Genomic DNA, 19,568 nt, shown 5'->3' with positions numbered 1-19,568 from the left:
GGCAACGGGTGCCGTCGTGAAGACCGAGAAGCGCATGGTACGCGTGCGCTTCACGTATGAAGATCAAGAGTTTGTCGAGACCTTTATCGTCCTGGATCTGGACGATAAGTTTGACATTTTATTGGGCATGCCGTGGCTTGCACGACATGATCCGGTGATCGATTGGGAGAAGCGCACTCTCGTGCGCTTCGGTCGCGACAGCGGAACAGTGAGCGATGGCCCTGTTGCCGCTACGCACGCACCGACAGGTGCGTGCGACTCCCCACTCGAGACAGCGCCTAATGCCGCTGTCCCGGAGCGCCCTGGGCGCGCGCGAGCACAGGCGCAAGAGCAGCAAGCGTCGGCGTCGCCGCCGACGGCTAAAGGAGAAAATGTGATGATCTCGGAGATCGACAACCGCTTTTCAGCGAATCAGGAAGAATCTCCGACCTCAAGGGGTACGGATGACGCAGGCGAGTCACACGCCTCAGCCGTGGAGGCTGACGCGAATCTGATTGGATCAGGTCTGGCCAATAATAAGAGCCAAGGTGACGTAACGCCGTCGACTCCGGGAGTCGATAGCTTGGACGAATTTGATTCGTCGGCTCGGGGAGCCGACGCACCCTCCGTAATGGAGGGCTCCGCCAATAACAGGCGTCGAGGTGAAGATGGCGTGTCGGCTCCGGGAGCCGACGCTGCAGGCGGTGCGGACGGTTGCAAACGTCCCGCACCGGAAAAACTTGCATGCTGTCGTGCAGCCCGGCAGCACGACAAAGCGCCGGGCTTGAAGTCGCTCGCCCGCGGGATGAACCCGCCGGCGGAATACAAGAAGAACCCCCGTCCACGGCTGGGCCTGGACGAGGTCAAGAACCAAGCGGAGCCGTGCTCCGCAAAACAAGAAGACGGCGCATGCGAAGGTCGCTGCGCAAGTCTCGGCCTGGGGCCGAGACGCTACAAGGAATGTCTGCCGGGCAGACGGAGGCTGAGAAGCCGGACGTCGAGACGTTGAACGTCTTGACGCGTACCTGTGCCGGGTTCCGGTACAGGGAGATGACTCTCGCTAACCCTCCGACGCAAGCGTCGGAGTTGACTTCGCTTCCAGTCATGAGCTGGAAGCGCTTCGCGCGTGACTTGCACGATGGACGCATCGAGCAAATATGCATTCTCTCGGATGCCGAGAGAACGAACAGAGAGAATGAAGAACTGAGGCAGTTCTTCATGGAGATCACCACTGAGAGCGAGGACACTCTCAGTGCGAAGACGAAGAAGGAGCGCTTTGAAGAGCAGAGCTGGGACTCGTTGAAAACGAGTCCCTACTACGAGATCTTACGGGAGTACGCGGACGTACTTCCGGAAGAGATTCCTGCGGAGCTTCCGCAGGATAAGGGCGTCCAGCACGAGATTGATCTCGTGCCGGGGACGAAGTACTGTGTCACGCGGCAGTGGCCACTGCCGCGAGAGCAGGTCAAGGCGATCGACGACTTCTTTGAGAGTCGTCGCAAAGCTGGACAAGTGCGGGAATCGAAACCCCCGCACAGTGCCCCGAAGTTCTGTGTCAAAACGCCACACGGCGACTGGCGCATCGTTTATGCGTACAACAAGCTGAACGATGCGACGATACCGACGCAAACACCGATACCGCGAAAAGATGCCATCATCGATTCGATGGCCAGGAGCACTATCTACAGTGCTCTCCATCTGCGCGATGAATTCTATCAACTCCTCATGCGTGAGAGCGATATCCCTCTCACGGCTGTGAGCACACCAAGCGGCATGCTCTGGTAGTTGCTAGTGATGCAACAGGGTCTGAAGAACGCCCCTGCAACCTTCAACAGGTGCGTGACTTCGCACCGAGCTACTTCGACGATGTGTTCGTCCACAGCGGGGCTGCGGACGGGATGAGCGATGTTGAGATGCACAAGGTGCATCTCCGGAAGCTGCTTGCGCTCATGCGCAAGCACAAGCTCTATGCGAACCTGAAGAAGTGTATCCTCGGGGCGAGCGAGATACCCGTGCTCGGGCGTCTGGTTGGGAAGAACGGTGTCCGCCCTGACCCTGAGAAGGTCAGAGTGATCAATGAGTGGCCGACGCCGTCGAACGTCAAGGAACTGCGGCAGTTCCTTGGCTTGGCCACGTACTTGTGCAAGTACGTGAAGGACTACGCGGGCATGATACGCCCGCTGTCACAGCTCGTGAAGAAGGACGCCGAGTGGATTTGGACTGCTGAGAGTCAGCAGGCCTTCGATGCAGTCAAGCAGGGCGTGACTGAGGCGCCGATCTTGGCGGTGGCCGACCAAGATCGCCCGTTCCACGTTGTGTGTGACGCATCCGATTTCGCAATCGGATGTGCGTTGATGCAGCACGATCACGAGGGCCGTGATCGTGTCGTCTACTACCAATCGCGCCAGCTGAAGCCAGCTGAGCGCATCTACCCGGTACACGACAAGGAGCTCCTTGCCATGAAGTACGCACTCGCGAAGTTCCGAGTGTATCTACTCGGAAGCAAACCGTTCGTGGTCTACACAGACCACGCGTCGCTGCGGACGGCTGTGAAGTCGCCGCACATCTCGCAACGGATGGCGAGATGGCTCTCATTCTTCGCAGAGTATAACTTTCGGGTTGAGTACAAACCCGGAAGACTCAATGTGGTGGCCGACGCGCTCTCGCGTCGACCTGACTACGCCACGACTGATGCCGACGTCAATGCCATTGACGCCATGCGATCGAGCACCCCGACGTCGTCACTGTTGGACGACGTGAAGGTCGCGTACGCGCACGACGCGGACGCGTAGCTCTTGCTGGCCTACGGCTCAGCGCCTTCGGACAAAGCCCGTCAGAAGCTACCGAAGCATCTTCGTGCTCGTGCACACCGTTATCGGGTGCACGACGGGTTATTACTCTACAGTGCAGTCAATGACCATGACCTGCGACTCAGGATCATGTACGAGTATCACGATGCACCGACTGCGGGGCATCCGGGCCGTGAGAAGACATACCTTCTTCTCACGCGAGACTTCTACTGGGCCCACCAGTACAAATGGGTGCGCAAGTACGTCCGTGCTTGCGAGGTTTGTCAACGTGTGAAGCCTGCGCCTTTCGTGCAGGCTCCCTTGCAGTCACTACCAACTCCACGAGAGTGTTGGCAGTCCATGTCTTTGGATTTCGTGTTCGGTCTTTCCCCGGACAGTCAGGTGAACACGGGCGTTGTGGTCTTTGTTGACCGCTTCAGCAAGATGGTACATCTTGCTGCGGTACCCGCTGAAGTGACTGCGAAGCAGACTGCACGTCTGTTCGTCGACATGGTGTTTAAACACCATGGCATGCCGATCGACATTGTGTCGGATCGAGACCCGCGCTTCACTGCGCACCTTTGGCAAGAAGTGTTTACACTTCTTCGGAGTCAACTTTCGATGTCGACTGCGGACCATCCGCAGATGAACGGTCAGACCGAGCGCGTGAACCGCGTGCTCGTAGACGTGCTTAAGAGCTACGCTCACTCGTTCCAACACTGGAGCGAGTGCCTGCCGATGGCGGAGTTCGCCATCAACAACTCGGTGCATGCCTCGACCGGGCATACACCCTTCTACGTGAATACCATGAGGCACCCACGCCTCCCGAGTCTACTCGGGATGGTGGCTCCTTCCTTAAGTGGGGGAGGATCTTCGACTGCACCGCAGCAGCCGCAGAATGCCGCTGACACTTGCACAGTGTCAGCCGCAACGACACGAAATAAGCCAAGAGCCGCGCGTCTGTGCAGGGCACAGACGCCGACAAGAAGAAGAACGGGTCTGTGCAGGGCACAGACACCGCGAAGACGAACGCAGAGGCCGGGCCTACTGCTGGAAACGAGCTGAACGAGTTCAGCTCGGACGCAATCAACTTCGTGCAGCGCAGACAAGCCGTCATTCGGTTTGTTCAAGACGCTATTGCAGCTTCTGTCGACCGACAGAAGCTGAACGCAGACAATGTTGGCAGGGGCAACACTAATGAATTCGAGAAGGGTTCATCAGTCTTGTTAGCTACTCAAAATCTGCCTAAACATGCAGTTTCCGACTTCGGGGCGAGCAAGCTCGCTCCGCGCTTAATCGGACCGTTCACTGTGCTGGCACGGCACGGCAACGCCTACACACTGGACATAACGTCTAGTATGCGCCTCCATCCGACGTTCTACGTCGGACGGCTGAAGCCATACCTGCAGCACGAGCTACCTAGCTCGGCTGAACCGAAGCAGAAGACTCGGCGGAAGCCATCATCCTCTCCAGCGCGACTTCGCGCTGGAGCAGCGTGTCGAGCTAATGGTCCAGCTCGGCCGGAACGATCGAGGCGGCCTGGGAGGCCGCCGCAAACTGCGAATACTTCAGAGCGCCGAACGCAGCGCTCTGGAACTACTCCACGACCGGGACTTGGTCGTGGAGAGACACGAGATCAGGGTCAACACCAAGTTGACCACACACGGGGTGTGTTTCCGCCACCGCCGCCGCCAATTCGTGATGCACACGGCTCAACTTGATGGATTGTTGAGCGGATTGTTGATCACAGTATCCCGAGAACGAACAGGCAACCAGTTCGTTTTCGTATCCGTTGGAGAGGATTCCCTCCCAACCAAGATACATGGGAGCCGCGGAACGTTTTGCTCGAAGACGTCCCGGACATGGTGAGGGCGTACGAAGCCCACCATGCGCTGCACACTGGAACGTAATGCGAGCGCTACTGTTAACAGCAGCGCCCGAAGACAGACATAGGTACCTGCCCCCGCGGCAGCGACGCGCTTCGCACGTTGCCGCGCATGCTACTCAGCAGCAGAGAGGTTCTCCGCTGCTGCGCCAGCGGTCTTCAACTTCGACGCGCTCGTAATGGAACGAGCGCGCTCTCTTCAACGTCACGCATTGACCAAGCGGTCAATGGTAGTTGACGTGCCGGGACCGGCACGTCTAACCTTGACGGGGGGATGGTGTAACGGGGTTACACGCACAAGTGGCTACAATCGTTGCCTACGTTGCCGACTTAGCCAGCATCCCACCAGTTCCTGTATTATCGCGAGAGGTGGACAGGGTTCAATGGGTATCTGCAATGAAAAACATGGCAAGTCAGTGCGAAACAGTGTTAGTCAATGGCTTTACGAAAGCTGCTGATGCAAAAGAAGGAACACAGCGCAAGCGCCGTCGCTCTGGAAAACTTACCGGTATAGTCAAAGCCTGGGGTGAGCTAACTGATCAGCAGCGGGCGGCGTTTCGCGCACTACCGGGTATCCAGTTCTTAGCAGCATGAGTGAGATAGTTGGAGGCCTCTTGGTCAAGTTGGGATTACACAATGCATATGTAATTTGAATACACGTCATGCCACCTTCGATGCACCAGCGCACCACCAGCTTCAACGACATGAGCACCGCATCGGAGTGCACCACGAGCTCCGAAAACAACGCTGCATCCGCGAGCACCACAGACTAATTCCGAGAGCAGCACGAGCTCGGAGTGCCCCACGAGGTCTGACAGCAGCACGATCTCCAGGAGCAGTACGAGCTCCAAGTGCGCCATGAGCGGGGAGAGCAGCACGAGCTCCAAGTGCGCCATGAGCTGGGAGGGCAGCACGAGCTCCGAGTGCGACATGAGCTACACGAGCACCACTGAGGCCACGAGCACCACAAGCTCCAAGAACATCGCACGCCCCGTGAGCACCGACGAGTTCGCGAGCACCACAGAGTCCCCGAGCACCAACGAGTCCACGAGCACCTCCGAGATCACACCCACAACCATCTACATGAGCCCCTCCAGCTCTGTGTACACCACGAGCGAGCTTCGAGATCACCACGTGCACCGCTGAGTAACGTCCGCGAGCGCCACCGAGTCCAAGAGCGTCACTAACTGCACGAGCACCACCACGTCCGCGAGCCCCGCAAAAACTCCAGCTCCGAACGCATCACCAGCTATATAAGCACCACCAGCGAGTCTGCGAGCACCAACAAGAACATGAGCGCCACGAGTCCACGAGCACACCAACTATAAAGCCACCCACCATCTCCTCAAGCGCCACCGAGTCTGCGAACACCACCGAGCCCACGAGTGTCCCCACTGTGTGAGCCGCCTCCTCTTCCTTGCTGTGGTCAGTCCCTTCCTATTTTCTTTTTCAGCCAATCCCAGCTTCGGGACGAAGTTACTGGGGGTACGAATATCCAACTATAGTTTATCCAAGTGTACACGAGCCGCCAAATGTAACCACTATTTTCGGCCGAGTTTTGATGTTGTGCAGGGGCCGAAGTTAAGACGAAGATAGGCGATACAGAGGGGAGGTATTGACGTTTGGCGGTCTCTTCCCCGCTCCCCATTTGGAATCTAGAGGCTTCACACTTAGATCCCCCCCAGAGCCTGCTCGGGCCCTTGCTTGGCCGAACTGGTGCCTTTGCCGACGCGCGTAGGACCTACGACGCGCGACCTGCACTCGTCGTTGGCAGCGAGCTCCTCGACGCAACTGGCAGTGCCCCTCAACGACTGCAACTACCATGTGAACTTGCTGCTGCTGGTGTGCAAGGCGCGACCTTCTCGGCGCCTGAACAACTGACCGTCTGTCCTCGACTCTGACGTGTCCAACCTCCAGACTCCATTACCGTAGACCCTCGTGCGTACTGCTCCAAAGCCGTGGTGTGTCCCGCAAACACCTGTGAACATCAGCAAGGAGGGCACAATGGCTCCGCCGAAACACAAAATTTGGGCTTTGTTTCGTGAGCAAGCACCCAGAATTAAGGGTGTAAAACCCCATCCTGATGCCATGTGCTTGGCTTGCGAAATGGTGCTGCCGAACGCGCAGCCGTCGCGAAACCTGCTGCAGCATACGATCAAGTGCGACAAGATCGGCGAGGAGACGAAGGAATGGTGGCGGCGCCACGAAGCGGACCTCCGACACAAGCAAGCGGCGAAGCTGACAACCCCTTCGAAGCCTCGGGGCCCAAGAACGCCAACATTGACGAAGCGACTTTTTGGTACGAATTCACCACGGAGTAGCGGCTCATCTCGCCCGCGCAAGACCCCGCGGCCATCACCATCGTCACAACCCACACCAAAGAAGTCGGCCCAAGAAATCAAAGAAGAGAATTATTTGCGGGTTGCAATTGGGCTTATTTCGACTGGGATCCCTGGAGGAGCCTCTTTTCCAAGCTATGTTTGACTATGAATTGCCTTCTCGACGTCAAATTTCGGGGTGTTTGCTGGACGTCCTTTACGACCGCGAGAAGACTCAGTTGATTTTGAGAATAACGGAGAGTGACGTGACGAACTTGGCCCTCATTACGGATGGGTCGTCCAACACAAATGGGGATAGCATTATCAACTTTGTTTTTGTGAACCCTCGGACCCCACCTTTATTTTGGAAGTCGATCAACTCAAAAGCTGAAGCTCATACGGCAGAGTATATCGCTGGTACAATTTGGTCAACCATTTTGGAGTTCGAGTCTGTAATTGGTTCAGGCAAAGTCACTTCGGTAGTGACGGACAACGCTGCCAACATGAAGAAGGCGTGGCGACTCGTAAGAAAACAGCGCGTCGGACTTGTATGTACGGGCTATACTACGCACGGCATGAATCTTCTGATGAAAGATATTTTCAATCTGGATTTTTTCAAGGATGTGCTTGACCGTGCAAAACAACTGGTTCGGTTTTTCAAGGATCATCGGGGCTTGTGGTCAAGATTTCGCGATCTGCAAAAAGCTCTTCGAAAGAAAGGAGAAAAACGGCGGCGCCTCTCGCTACCAGTGCCAACGCGGTGGTATACGCATGAAAAATGCGTCGCGAACGTCTTTCACAACAAAGACATCATTGCAGCTATTTTCTCGGACACGGCGCTGCTTAAGAACTACAAGGGAGCATCACTAGACGAGGCACTCGTTATTTTTCGCGATGACGATTTCTGGCAAAAAACTGCCGTTGTGTTGAAGCTCATCCAGCCAGTCAACAAGTGCCTCGCTGCGTTTGAGCGCGACGCCTGCAGCTTGTCGTTGGTGTATCACCAGTTTAGTTGGCTATGCAAACATCCAGTCTACACCGAGCCCCTTGATGATTGTAGCGTGTTGCTACAAGCGGAGGTGCTCGGGCTGATAAATGCCCGACGAGGAAAAATATGCACGCCGACGGTGAAAATTGCATACCTGCTTGACCAGACCAAGACCATGTACGATCCGAACGATCTGGAGGTCAAGGCACTGATTAACGATGCCGCGCAACTTGCCCAGGACTTGCAATTGGTACCGACAGAGTTGGCGGAAAAATTTCACAAGCAGCTGCAAGACTTTGTCCTCATGAAGTCTGCGTGGACAGGTAAATCGCGTGAAGATAACAACGCCTACAGCCCGATCGCATGGTGGTCGCTAGAAACCTCGAACACCTACGCGTTGGTGCAGGAGTTCGCAAAGTTGCTGTTGTATATCCCAACGTCGTCGGCGTCCAGCGAGCGTAGTTGGAGTATCCACGGATTTATCCACACGAAGCTGCGAAATCGCCTCACGCCTGAGCGTGTGAACAAGCTTGTGTTCGTTTATACGAATATTGCGCGAAAATCCGAAGTGAACCATATCCTATACCAGCTCTATCCAGATGCATACGACGACAGCGACATCAGCGATGAGAGCGAAGACGAAGAAGATGAAAATGTCGCTAGCAACCACCACCGGGCGGCGGTAACTGCTATTACCTCTGAATGCGAAGAAAAGGAAGCGGGTGAAGTCGTGCAAGAAGCTGCAGCGCCAGCTCAGAATATGTTTCGAACCCCTCCAGCTTCTCAAGTACGCAGAGCGGTAACATGGGAAACAAGATAATATATGTTCGATATTGCTCTTTAATAACAGATTTTTTACTATTGTTGTTCATGCCATCCTTCGTCCTCTTCGCAAACGAGAGCCTACTCGGACGAGCACACCACGATTGGCTCGGCCATCCTCGTGAACGGCCTGCTCCAGCCGAGCTTCGTCTCGGGCTTCCTGTCGTACATGTCCGGCCCGTTCTTCGTCTATAGAGACTCGTCATTGCTGGAGGACGTGAAGATAGCCAAAAGCGACGGCACGGCCCACACCATATACGACTCGGACGGCAACCTGGTCTTTAGCTACTTCAACGCGTACGATATGTTCGTGGACCTCGCGTCGGGCACGGGCCGGACCATGAGCGCGCGCAAGCGGTTGCAGATCTCGTACGCGCTGTCCGCCTCAACCACTGCGAACTACGCCTCCATGAGCGATCTCATGCGGCCGCCACTGCCAACGGATGTGGTGCTGCCGACCTACTGGGTGCAGGCGGCGGTCGAGGCCAAGCTCAGTTGCGCCGGACACGGTCACGAGCGCTCTCACGCTCCCCAAGACGTTCCTGCCGGGCCTCATCGTGTTCATCATCGTCGGCGTGCTCGAAAGGGGCGGCGGCGTCTTCCTCTAAGATCGCCACAAACTCAAGGTGGAGGCTAGCGCTACATTAGCGTCATCTAGAGGACACGAAGTCATATACTCAATACCTAATTATATAGCCCCCGTAATGTTAAAATGCGGACAGTACATTGCACCTTCATCGCGTCCATTTCTGCATATGGGGTCTTGAATTCACCCATTCTCTTTCTTGGTCACCCTCCTTCTTCTTGCTGTATCCCTCGATCTTGGACTGGGTGGGCGTGCGTGAAGACCCACGAGCTGTTCATGGTGAACTTGAATTCCTTGGCACTCCCGCCGCCCTACTGTCGCTGCTACTTCTTCGCCTTCTGCGGCTGCTGCTGCCAGTTGCTTGGCCCGGCGTACTTGAGCAACGCTACCTGCTTGGCGTTCGACGCGATGGATATCACCGGGCCGTTAATCTCCTCCTGCACATGCTGTCTGGGTGCCTTCTTCTGGACGATAGAGCTGAGAGGCCGAGCAGTGGGCCGCGGCCGCTCGAAACACCCCCCCCGGTGCGCTAGACGGCGAAATTAATCTGTAAGGCGAAAAGACTCGGGAATTGGTCCATGACGTAGATAAATGTGAAAATCGGAAGAGCACGGTTATTAACTGTTAATAACCGTGCTCTGCCAACACCAGGTGGATGGGATGTTGACTGGACCACCCCGCAATCCGTGATCCTCCAAGTGTCGGGTTACGGATGGAAGCTCCATCCCCGAAAAGAACTCAAGATGTTGTACCGTTGTTCTTGCCCTACATACAAACCCCGGAAATCTGCACTCATTATAGCGCATGCCCATAGCTCATAAACTTCAGTACGGAACTATGATACCGTTCATTCGGAATGAGTCGTGTAGACTTCGTACATATATTACAGTAATACAAATACAGTTTATTAATGCTTACCGTAGTAACTCGTAAGATGTTGGCTGTGGACATCGAACTTCGATTCGAAGTACTGTACAGTACACTTGTACACCTAGTCCGATCCACCTTCTACACCCGTGAATCGCGTGGTTTGTCGTCATCCCAAAATGGCGTCTGATTTGCTTTTTCCTGGCGTTGCCTCCAGGAAACGGGGGTGGCTCATTCCGAAGGTCCATGCCCAATCTCGTTTTCGATCCCAAAATCCCAGCGTATGCTTCCGGTTTAACTGATGGTTCAAGGAGACCCATATAATGTGTCATACAAAGCTTTGACAGCGCAACCGAACAACGTGCACGTGGTGTACGCGCGCCATGCGAACAGCAGAACACCCTAGGGATAAAACGTCTCAGAAAAAGTCTCCTCGGAAGAGATCTCGCTCGGCTTTCCAAAAGAATATATCTCACAATCCGATTCACCGTCGAGGCCGCAAAGCAAATCACACTCGAACGATGAACGTCCGTCTCGCCGCCTTTGTCGCTGCAATTGCCACCTTGGCCAGCGGAGCTTCTGCCGCCAGCTGCCCGTTCGGCTACGACAAGATCGCGTCTGTGAAGCAGCAGGACCGTCAGATTTCCACCGAGCTGTACGACGCCAAGAGCTGCGATGTGATCGACTACGAGCTGGTCAAGAAGGACCTGGAGGTCTTGATGACCAACTCGCAGGACTTCTGGCCGGCCGACTTCGGCCACTACGGCGGTCTCTTCATCCGTCTCGCGTGGCACTGCAATGGTTCTTACCGTCGCGCTGACGGCCGTGGTGGTTGTGACGGCGGCCGCATTCGTTTCAACCCGGAGCACAGCTGGGCCGACAACACCAACCTGGACAAGGCTCTGAAGCTGCTGGACCCTATCAAGAAGAAGTACGGCGACGCTCTGTCATGGGGTGACCTTATCGTGCTGTCGGGCAACGTGGCCATCAAGAGCATGGGTGGCCCTGTGCTCGGCTTCTGCGGTGGCCGCCGCGATGACGTCGACGGCACGAGCAGCCTGCAGCTTGGCCCGACGCCCGAGCAAGAGGCTGTGGCCCCGTGCGCCGTCGACGGCGACTGCAAGGAGCCCCTGGGCCCTACCACGATGGGTCTCATCTACGTGAACCCCGAGGGCCCCATGGGCAAGCCCGACCCTGCTGGATCGGCTCCTCAGGTGCGCGACACGTTCAAGCGCATGGGCATGGACGACCGCGAGACGGTGGCTCTTGTTGGCGGCGGCCACGCCTTCGGTAAGACGCACGGCGCCTGTAAGACTGGCGCCGGTCCTTCGCCGCTGGAGGACCCGGAGAACCCGTGGCCCGGAACCTGTGGCGAGGGCCCGATGAAGGGCAAGGGCAACAACACGTTCACGAGCGGCTTCGAGGGCCAGTGGACGTTCACGCCTACGAAGTGGGGCAACGGCTACTTCAAGGGCCTCACGACCCGCGAGTGGGAGAAGTACGAGGGCCCTGGTGGCCACATTCAGTGGCGTCCCGTGCCGGACACGACGCCACCCGTGCGTATGCTGACGGCTGACATTGCCCTGCTGCACGACCCCAGCTACAAGGCAATCTCGGAGGAGTTCGCGGCGAACCAGACCGCTCTGGACGAGGCTTTCTCGCACGCCTGGTACAAGCTCACGTCGCGTGACATGGGCCCCGTGGCTCGCTGCCGCGGCAAGGACGTGCCGCCTGCGCAGCCGTTCCAGAACCCGCTGCCGCCGACGCCCGCCAAGCTGCCGGTCTTCAAGGCCGTGCGCAAGGACATCAGCGCGCTGCTCAAGAAGAAGGTGAACGGCCTGACGAGCGACTCGACGGGCAAGGGCGCGGCCTACAACGGCGCGCTCTTCGTGCACGCGGCCTGGCAGTGCGCGTCGACGTTCCGCATCACGGACTACGCCGGCGGCTGCAACGGCGCCAAGATCCGCTTCGCGCCCGAGAAGGACTGGCCCGTGAACAAGGGCGTGGACCAGATCATTGCCGCGCTCGAGCCCATCAAGCAGAAGTACCCGACGCTGTCGACCGCCGATCTCATCGTGCTGGCCGGCCAGGTGGCTCTTGAGGACGCCGGCAGCTCCAAGATCGACTTCCTGGGTGGCCGCACTGACGCCACCAACGGCGACGGCTCGGACATCCTGGCCCCGCGCGAGTACTACAACTCGACGGTGACCGCCGTGCGCGACAACATCAAGATCCTCGGTGTGTCGCCTGAGGAGGCCGTGGCCCTGGCCGCTCGCCCTCGCAGCGCCGCGCAGCAGAAGACGCTCGGCTTCAGCGGCTCGTACAGCGCCAACCCCAGCAAGCTCTCGAACGAGTACTTCCAGGTGCTGCTCAACGAGAAGTGGACGGCCGTGTCCAAGAAGGAGTTCAAGGCCGAGGGCCAGAACATCTACATGATGGACACGGACCTGGCGCTGCTGGAGGCGCCCGAGCTCAAGGTGGTGGTCGAGAAGTTCGCCAAGGACCAGAACGCCTTCAAGAAGGTCTTCGCCAAGGCCTGGGCCAAGGTCATGACGGCCGACCACTTCAAGGTGGACAGCTACTAAGCACCTAGTGTAGTATCCTCGTGCAGTAGTTACGCTCCAACAGCAACCTTAAATCGATAGCGACGTACATATAGATGTCTTTGCCCACTCGAACAAAGTTGCTTTTTTTCACTTCAACTTCCAACAACCAATCATTCGCAGCCATTTGCAGCCAATCAACGCCCACGGTCTCACTTACCGCAGAGCTAACTCCAACAACAATGGCGTGGACGACGACGACTATGAAGGCGACGTGAATCGAGAGGAGCCGGCCGACTCGGAGGTTTTCAGTGATGGCAAGTGGCCGTTCGGGGGCGAGGGCCAGCCCACGGACGTCCCGGCACCATCGGGGCCGGCCTGCCAACAGATCAGCGAGATGCTGGCGCGGGCTGATAACAACGCAGGGGAATATTCCTTCGGAGGGCAAGCGGCCACGCTCCCAGCAGTCCCTGGACTCTATGTCGATGGAGTGGGGCTCGTCCCCGTCCCCTTGACGGAGGAGCACGCAACGAAGCTAATTGCCACGTGTGACAAGTCCCCCTTTGGGAAGAGGTTGAGCACTATGATGGACGAAAGCGTCCGCAAGAGCTGGCAACTGGCGCCGGACCAAGTGGAGATCAAGAACCCAATGTGGCAGAATGGAATCGCAACCTTTACTGAGATAATTGCGGATCGTTTGGGCTACAAGGGCGTGCCGATGCAGTGTCTTCTGTACAAGCTTCTGGTGTATGGGGAAGGAGGTCACTTTGTCAAGCACCAGGATACGGAGAAGGAGGACGGAATGGTAGCGACGTTGGTGGTGCAGCTGCCCAGAGTCCACGAAGGAGGAGACCTTGTAGTGTATCGACGTGGAGAGGAGAAGTACCGTCACGATTTCGGGAAGAGTGACGGCACGGCGGCGTACCTGCCGCACTATGCGGTGCACTTCGCGGATGCGGAACACTCTCTGGAGCAGGTGACCAGCGGGTATCGACTTGTACTCGTGTACTCGGTTTGCTTGCCACCGACAATGCGTCACCTGATGAGGAGCCACGACCAGACACTGAGTGAGGAGCTGGCTGGAGTGGTGAATGCTATGGGCCAGGACGACGAGTCGTTCGCGCTTCTGCTGTCCCATGAGTACACAGAGAAAAGTATCGGTGAGCTCGGCTCGCGTGCACTGAAAGGTGTCGATCGCGCAAGATTCCAAGCTCTTGAAGAAGCCAACGCTGTGGTCTCCCCAGCGAAAAGACTGCAATTTTTTATTGCACAGCTGGAACTTGATGTCAATTACTACGACGATGGAGGAACCTAGGAGGAGAACGAACGCTACGAGAACATCAAGTGGTACTCGCCAAGGGGGGAGAGTATTGCTCATTCCATACGATCCAAGTTGGAGCTCAACTTCCTCAACCCGGGGCAGGAAACGTTTTCTGGACTATGGGCAAACCGTGGTAACAGCACATTTGAGGGATACCTCGGTAATTCTGGAGCAACGAGAAACACGACCTATTCGCGGTACGCTGTCGTTGCGTGGCCTGCGGCTCAGGGTGTGGAGAATGCTTTCAAGTACATCAACGTTAACGCGGCTGTTGGGGCCCTCCAAGCGCAGAGGCCAGTTGACGCTGTGCTCCTTCGCCGGTTTATGGAGGTGGTTAGTGCTAAGTTAGCGGCGCCACGTGAAGGGGTGAATTCGTGGGATCATCCGAAGACTGTTTCCGTTGGCTTTTGCTGCTCGTTGTGCGAGCTGTTGGTGGATGCTGGAGATCCGGCTTTGGTGCACTTGTTCTTCAGCAATTTCGTAAATGGCCTGAACCAGTATGACAAGAAGGATGACCTTGTTGATGGACTCATTGCACTGGCTGGTCGGTTCGATTGGAACGATATTGGCCAAGTCTTGCTGGGTTTCTTGGACAGAACTATTACAGCTGATCCCATGCGCATGAGTCACTACTACTCTCGCGTGGCCAGCAATGCCGACGATTCAGGACTGAGAATGGCGCTACGAATTGCTGATGGTTTGAACGCTGGAGCTGCTCAACAAGCTCTAATCCGAGCAGCAGCGGAGAAAGCCGCGCAGCTTCGCGGGGATGAGTTGAGCAAGTCCAGCGTCGTTGGATTGCTGTGGAAACGGGCCATTGGATGCGGTGACATGGATATATTCAACATCGTCGCAAATAAGTTCTCGGACACCAAGCCGAGCCTGCTGCAACCAGTCATTGAAGCGTTTTCGCAACATATCGCTGTCGTTGACGCGTCCGATAACAAGTTCGCTGTTCTAGCCTCCATCGCCGCCAAGAGAATTGACTGGCTGAATACCCAGCTCCAATCCATGGGTCAACCGTTCTCGTGGGAAATGCCGGATGCGCATTTCCCTGACAACGCTCATATCCAGGCATTTCTGCGAGGCCCCAACGTCTCTATGGACACCATCGGCGCGACCAGCTTTCTTTGGTTTTCAGAAAACCAAAGAAAGCTGGTCGAGTACATGGCTGAGGTGAAGCAGTTGCAAGATCGCTACGGTGGAGATGTCACTGGTAACGCCAGAAAGCGCGCGCGCGTGGATCAGCCGAATACCATACCTGAAGGCATACCTTCACTAATGTCATACCTTCAGTAGTGAAAAGAACACACAGGTTCTAGTCTTTTTAGTGCTCATTCTGCAAGTTGATCGCCGAGTGCAAGTAGTTGGGAGGACACTGAACACGATGATGAAGGGCCTATACCGCTTCGACAGTTCTACCAAGGTACAGACTCACAGAAGAGGAGTATGAGAATGCTAAAGCTGCAGTGATGATGAAAAAGATTTCGTCCGTGGTGTAATTAATCAATACAGTGAAGCCAAGTTGCTGTCAGGGGTGAGAAGAGCGCCGTGGAACACCGGTGCCGTATCCTCCAGATTGCCCAGCAGACTGAAAATTGGTGTCAACATGCCCAAGTCGAAGTGCAAGCCGACAACGCGGCTCCTCTCGCTGCTCCACTGAAAGCGCACAGACCCATGCATCGTCAGCTGTCGCCCGACAAGTGATGAATGTATCCATGCTGCATCACGCGTGGGGATACGGACAAAAGGGTGCTAACCGTGAGGGTGGCCGTGCTTTCGACGTAAGCGATCAAGACGCTGTCGTCGCAACTATCCAGGCACTCGAGCTCGATGTGTAGATCCTCAAGAATCGACGACTACTGCCTCCAGTCGTCCAGCAGCGCCGCCACTCCGAATCCTCTGTCACCAACCACGTCGTGTGCCATAGTCGCCAGGAAGAAGTCTCGCTGCTCGTGAAATTCACGCAGTGACATTGTCGGAGCCCCCCCTGAAGGCGACGCGGACGAGTGCATCCTAATCACAGGGGCCTTGCATCAGTTCTCAAACAAGCGAAAGTATTCCGCCGCAACACTCCACGCCGACGTGTTTGTCACGATACTGGCACTAACGATGCGACGCTGATCATTCAACTGCTGAATCTTGTCTTGAAGGCGCGCGATGCCAGCCTCGAGGTCTTCGACCTTTTGCTTCTGCCTCAGTGTGTGCTTGGCTTGGTGCATGCGGTTGCGTTTCCGGCGAAGTGCAAGGTCCGCCGCTGCTTGTGCTCTCAGTAACGCCATAGTGCGTTCGTCGAGGACGAACATGTTTTCAGATGACATTTCCGTTTCGGCTAGTGCTGCCTCCCCCGACGAGCGCTTGCGGCCAGAGAGAGTTCGGGTTGTTGCTGGTTGGGTCTTGGACTTGATCAAGGTGGCGATAGAGGCGTCATGGAGGTGGCCTCGCGGCAAACCGTGGCTAATGGCACGACTTCCCAAGCGCGAATGGCTGGTCGGGTAGAGTGTGCTGCTGTCCATTGTGCTGCGAGTTCGTAAATGAAAGACTGACGCGCTGTGAGCTGCATGTACTGTGCCTCGATAGTTGACTACTAATCAGGTGACCTGGCTCTGAGTCGCTAGTATTGTGCACTGCATCACATCGCAAGATTTTGATTTCAAGGTATTCGTGATCAAGGTTCCACGGTGCTTTGTCTGAGATATGCGTACTAGTGTCCATATCGCCTTGTTGCGAGCCTGCTAACGATGAGCTGACCTCTACATGAGTCACTAGATTTTATATGAACCGCATCGTTTCCAAATATTGGGATGCTGTATCTCTTAGTCATGCCGAAGCGTGCTCCAACTTGCTTTAAAGCCATACCTTTGCTTTATGCTAGAGAATTAGGGAAAACTAAATTCAGCTCCACGCACAGAAAGCTTACTCAAGTACGATCTAGATCAGCGATCCGTTCAGTCTTGAGCTGGGTATTCCCATCGAATCACCAACACACTTCCCGATCTTGTCTAGCTCACTTCCGACGGCCTTATTGACCTGGTCGGGCTCGCTTGCGAGGGCTGCTGGCAACAGCATCAGCGAAGCTTTTCGCCAGGATATTCAGCTCCGCCTTGTACTGCTGCACCAGCTTTTCGCGCGACGCAAACCACCCTCTCGTCTTAGTGATGGTCACGAACGCGTTATCATCCTCCTCCTGGTTCGCGCGCATCATCTTAGCGGCGTGGTTTTGGGCATCCTGAAGATTCTTGAAAGTGTGTACTCCCTCCGGTGCCTCTCAAAAACGCCTGAACCTGGGCAATATCAGGAATTCTGCGTCGGCCATTTCCCATGAGAAAGGCTTCTCAAGTTGTTGGATTTGGGTCTCCAGCCAGGCACTCCTTTTGTCCACGATACCTTTCAGAGCGGCAAATTTGTCGCCTAAGCGGTCAATGCCAGCCAAACACTGTGTGAAAGCTTGAGTTGCTGGATGCAACGTGCTTGGATCTGCTTCCTTCACCTTGCTCACCAACGTGTCATATGCACGGCTGTCACTGGAATGCAGAACCCACTTCCAGAAAATGATGGCATACTTGACCGAGTACGAGATCCTATCACGTTTCACAGCATTCTCCAAGGCTAGCTCCATCAGTCCGTTCTTAGGTGCAGTGCCATCTTCCAACCCGTCAGCCACCTGCAGAGCCGCTGCTACAGTCTTCAAATCGCCAAGTTGGCCGAACGATTCCAGACACGCTTCCCCAACGTCGCTCCAGTCCAACGAGTCCAGCATCTTCACAAAAATGGGGACTGCAGCCTTCTCACTTTCCAGACGGGTAAATAGCTTGCTGAAACACTTGCTGAAGAATGTCTTCACGTGGGCTGCATCACCAACATCCACCAGCAATTCGCATAGAATACGGCAAAACTCGGTAGATATAGGCTTGGGCTTGGACCAACGGCTCCTCTCCTTCTCCAACTTCGGTAGAATCGTGTTCATAAAGTCGCCAAGCGCACCAGCGGTAACAGGTTTTTGGCTCTCCAGCCTCAGCATTGATGAACTTAAACGCGTTCTCCACACCCTTAGCGGCCGACCAGGCAATTACCGCGTAGCGAGAGTACGTAGTGTTCATACTCGGACCTTCGTTCCCCATGAAACCTTGTTCCTCTCTGGTTCCGTGCGTCCGCCACAGTTCGTAAAAGGTTTCGAATCCCAGATTCAGGAAATTCATCTTCATGGTCAGCTTCTTCGCGCCAAACTGATGCCCGGACGTAGAAAACCACGTAATAACACTTTCACGCCGACCTTCTTCCCAGTCTCCACGCTCATATCCGTCAGCCGAATAGTACTCAATTTCGTGCGTCATCTTAGCAATGTAAAACTGCAGTTTCTTGACAGCATCAACGGCAGCGTTTGCATCCTCCAGCGCCATGAATCTAGCTCGGTCGATGCCCTTCAGAGCGCCCGAGCCTAGATCCCCAACGCTCTTCTCCGTGTACTCGTGCGCCAACAGCAGCGCAAACGATTCCTCTTCAGGTCCCATCGTGCGGATCGCATCGGCGAGTTCTTCACTCATGAGCTTATCGTGGTCTCTCTCGAGATGACGCATTGCAAGCGGGAGGCAAAGCGAGTAAACTAGAGCGAGGCGAAAGCCCTTCGTCACCTTCTCCAGCGCATGCTCCGCGTCCGCGTAGTGCACCGCATAGTGCGGCAAATACGCCGCCGTACCGTCCTTCGTACCGAAATCATGTCGGTGCTTCACTTCTCCACCGCGATAGATTATCAAATCACCACCTTCGTGCGTACTTGGCAGTTGAACCACTAGCGTTGCCACCATACCGTCCTCCTTTTCGGTGTCCTGATGCTTCAGAAAGTGGCCTCCTTCCCCGTACACCAACATCTTGTACAGCTTACACTCCATCGAAACCGACTTGTAACCCAGACGTTCAGCGACAGTGTGTGCGAGCTTATCCATTCCAGTCTGCCACACAGGGTTCTTGAACTGTACACGGTCGGGCTGGAGCTGCCAGCTTTTGCGCACACTATCGTCCATCTTGGTGTCCATAGGGGGATTTCTCGCACTTGTCGATCAGCTTCGCGGCATACTCGTCCGTCAGCGGAGTCGCTCATCCACTAACAGCCCCGGTACCGCTGGTAGAGTGTCCGCCACTCCACCAAAGGTGAATTCACCCGCGTTTGCTTCGGCTTGCGCCAGAATAGTATTGATTTTCTTCGACGTAGCTCCGACTGGAAGGGGGACATCTCTCGATCTGCCCTCACCATCAAAGGGCCATTTGCGCTTTAGAGGCCCAAGCTCCTCCTCTTCATCGGAATCAATCTCTTCGTCTTCTTGTTCATCCGAGCTGTGCTCCTGCTGCTGCTCGTCCGGACCAAGCTCCTTCTCTTCATTCTCTTCAATCGGACTCAGCATCTCGATGTCGTCGCTGCTTGGCATCTTGCCGTCTTCACTGGAGCGTCTTAGACTTGCTTTCGACTCGGGGA

At 55.8% G+C, this 19,568-nt stretch overlaps 6 protein-coding genes across 6 annotated transcripts; 4 read left to right on the top strand and 2 right to left on the bottom strand.

The window, feature by feature from the left end:
* The first annotated feature begins 5,350 nt into the window (after positions 1-5,350).
* PHYSODRAFT_285134 (hypothetical protein) lies at positions 5,351-6,063 on the top strand. Its single transcript, XM_009522978.1, is given in 5 exon segments — positions 5,351-5,552; positions 5,589-5,686; positions 5,723-5,744; positions 5,762-5,925; positions 5,992-6,063. 4 exon segments carry the CDS (start codon positions 5,512-5,514, stop codon positions 5,838-5,840), a joined length of 240 nt encoding a protein of 79 aa, XP_009521273.1. The 5' UTR covers positions 5,351-5,511; the 3' UTR covers positions 5,841-5,925; positions 5,992-6,063.
* Positions 6,064-7,129: 1,066 nt separating this feature from the next.
* On the top strand, positions 7,130-8,779 carry PHYSODRAFT_484496 (hypothetical protein; the record flags this gene model as incomplete). The annotated part of the gene is made up of 2 exons (XM_009522977.1): positions 7,130-7,303; positions 7,415-8,779. The coding sequence occupies 2 exons, from the start codon at positions 7,130-7,132 to the stop codon at positions 8,777-8,779; spliced, it is 1,539 nt and encodes a 512-aa protein (XP_009521272.1).
* Positions 8,780-10,755: 1,976 nt separating this feature from the next.
* Positions 10,756-12,819, top strand: PHYSODRAFT_479844 (heme peroxidase; the record flags this gene model as incomplete). The annotated part of the gene is made up of 1 exon (XM_009522976.1): positions 10,756-12,819. The coding sequence occupies one exon, from the start codon at positions 10,756-10,758 to the stop codon at positions 12,817-12,819; it is 2,064 nt and encodes a 687-aa protein (XP_009521271.1).
* A 265-nt stretch (positions 12,820-13,084) lies between these two features.
* On the top strand, positions 13,085-15,397 carry PHYSODRAFT_487033 (hypothetical protein; the record flags this gene model as incomplete). Its single annotated transcript, XM_009522975.1, has 2 exons — positions 13,085-14,062; positions 14,093-15,397. Coding segments are annotated over 2 exons (2,283 nt in total), but the record flags the coding sequence as incomplete, so codon positions are not given.
* A 207-nt stretch (positions 15,398-15,604) lies between these two features.
* Positions 15,605-16,320, bottom strand: PHYSODRAFT_312173 (hypothetical protein; the record flags this gene model as incomplete). Its single annotated transcript, XM_009522974.1, has 4 exons — positions 15,605-15,787; positions 15,829-15,957; positions 15,991-16,114; positions 16,148-16,320. 4 exons carry the CDS (start codon positions 16,318-16,320, stop codon positions 15,605-15,607), a joined length of 609 nt encoding a protein of 202 aa, XP_009521269.1.
* Positions 16,321-17,120: 800 nt separating this feature from the next.
* PHYSODRAFT_253566 (hypothetical protein) lies at positions 17,121-19,521 on the bottom strand (the record flags this gene model as incomplete). Its single annotated transcript, XM_009522973.1, has 4 exons — positions 17,121-17,327; positions 17,598-17,889; positions 18,083-19,108; positions 19,205-19,521. 4 exons carry the CDS (start codon positions 19,519-19,521, stop codon positions 17,121-17,123), a joined length of 1,842 nt encoding a protein of 613 aa, XP_009521268.1.
* Positions 19,522-19,568: the final 47 nt, after the last annotated feature.

Source organism: Phytophthora sojae (assembly GCF_000149755.1).
Source record: "Phytophthora sojae unplaced genomic scaffold PHYSOscaffold_2, whole genome shotgun sequence".
NCBI classification, from domain to species: Eukaryota; Oomycota; class Peronosporomycetes; order Peronosporales; family Peronosporaceae; genus Phytophthora; species Phytophthora sojae.
Note: the sequence above shows the minus strand (reverse complement) of the source record. Positions and strands in the feature narration are given on the sequence as shown.

Bases quoted from the DNA above. Each gene is read 5' to 3' on its own strand.
- PHYSODRAFT_285134 (XM_009522978.1), top strand. From the start codon at position 5,512: ATGAGCGGGGAGAGCAGCACGAGCTCCAAGTGCGCCATGAG. The intron at 5,553-5,588 runs CTGGGAGGGCAG...GTGCGACATGAG, and splicing joins AGCTCCAAGTGCGCCATGAG to CTACACGAGCACCACTGAGG. The intron at 5,687-5,722 runs GCACCAACGAGT...CCGAGATCACAC, and splicing joins GAGCACCACAGAGTCCCCGA to CCACAACCATCTACATGAGC.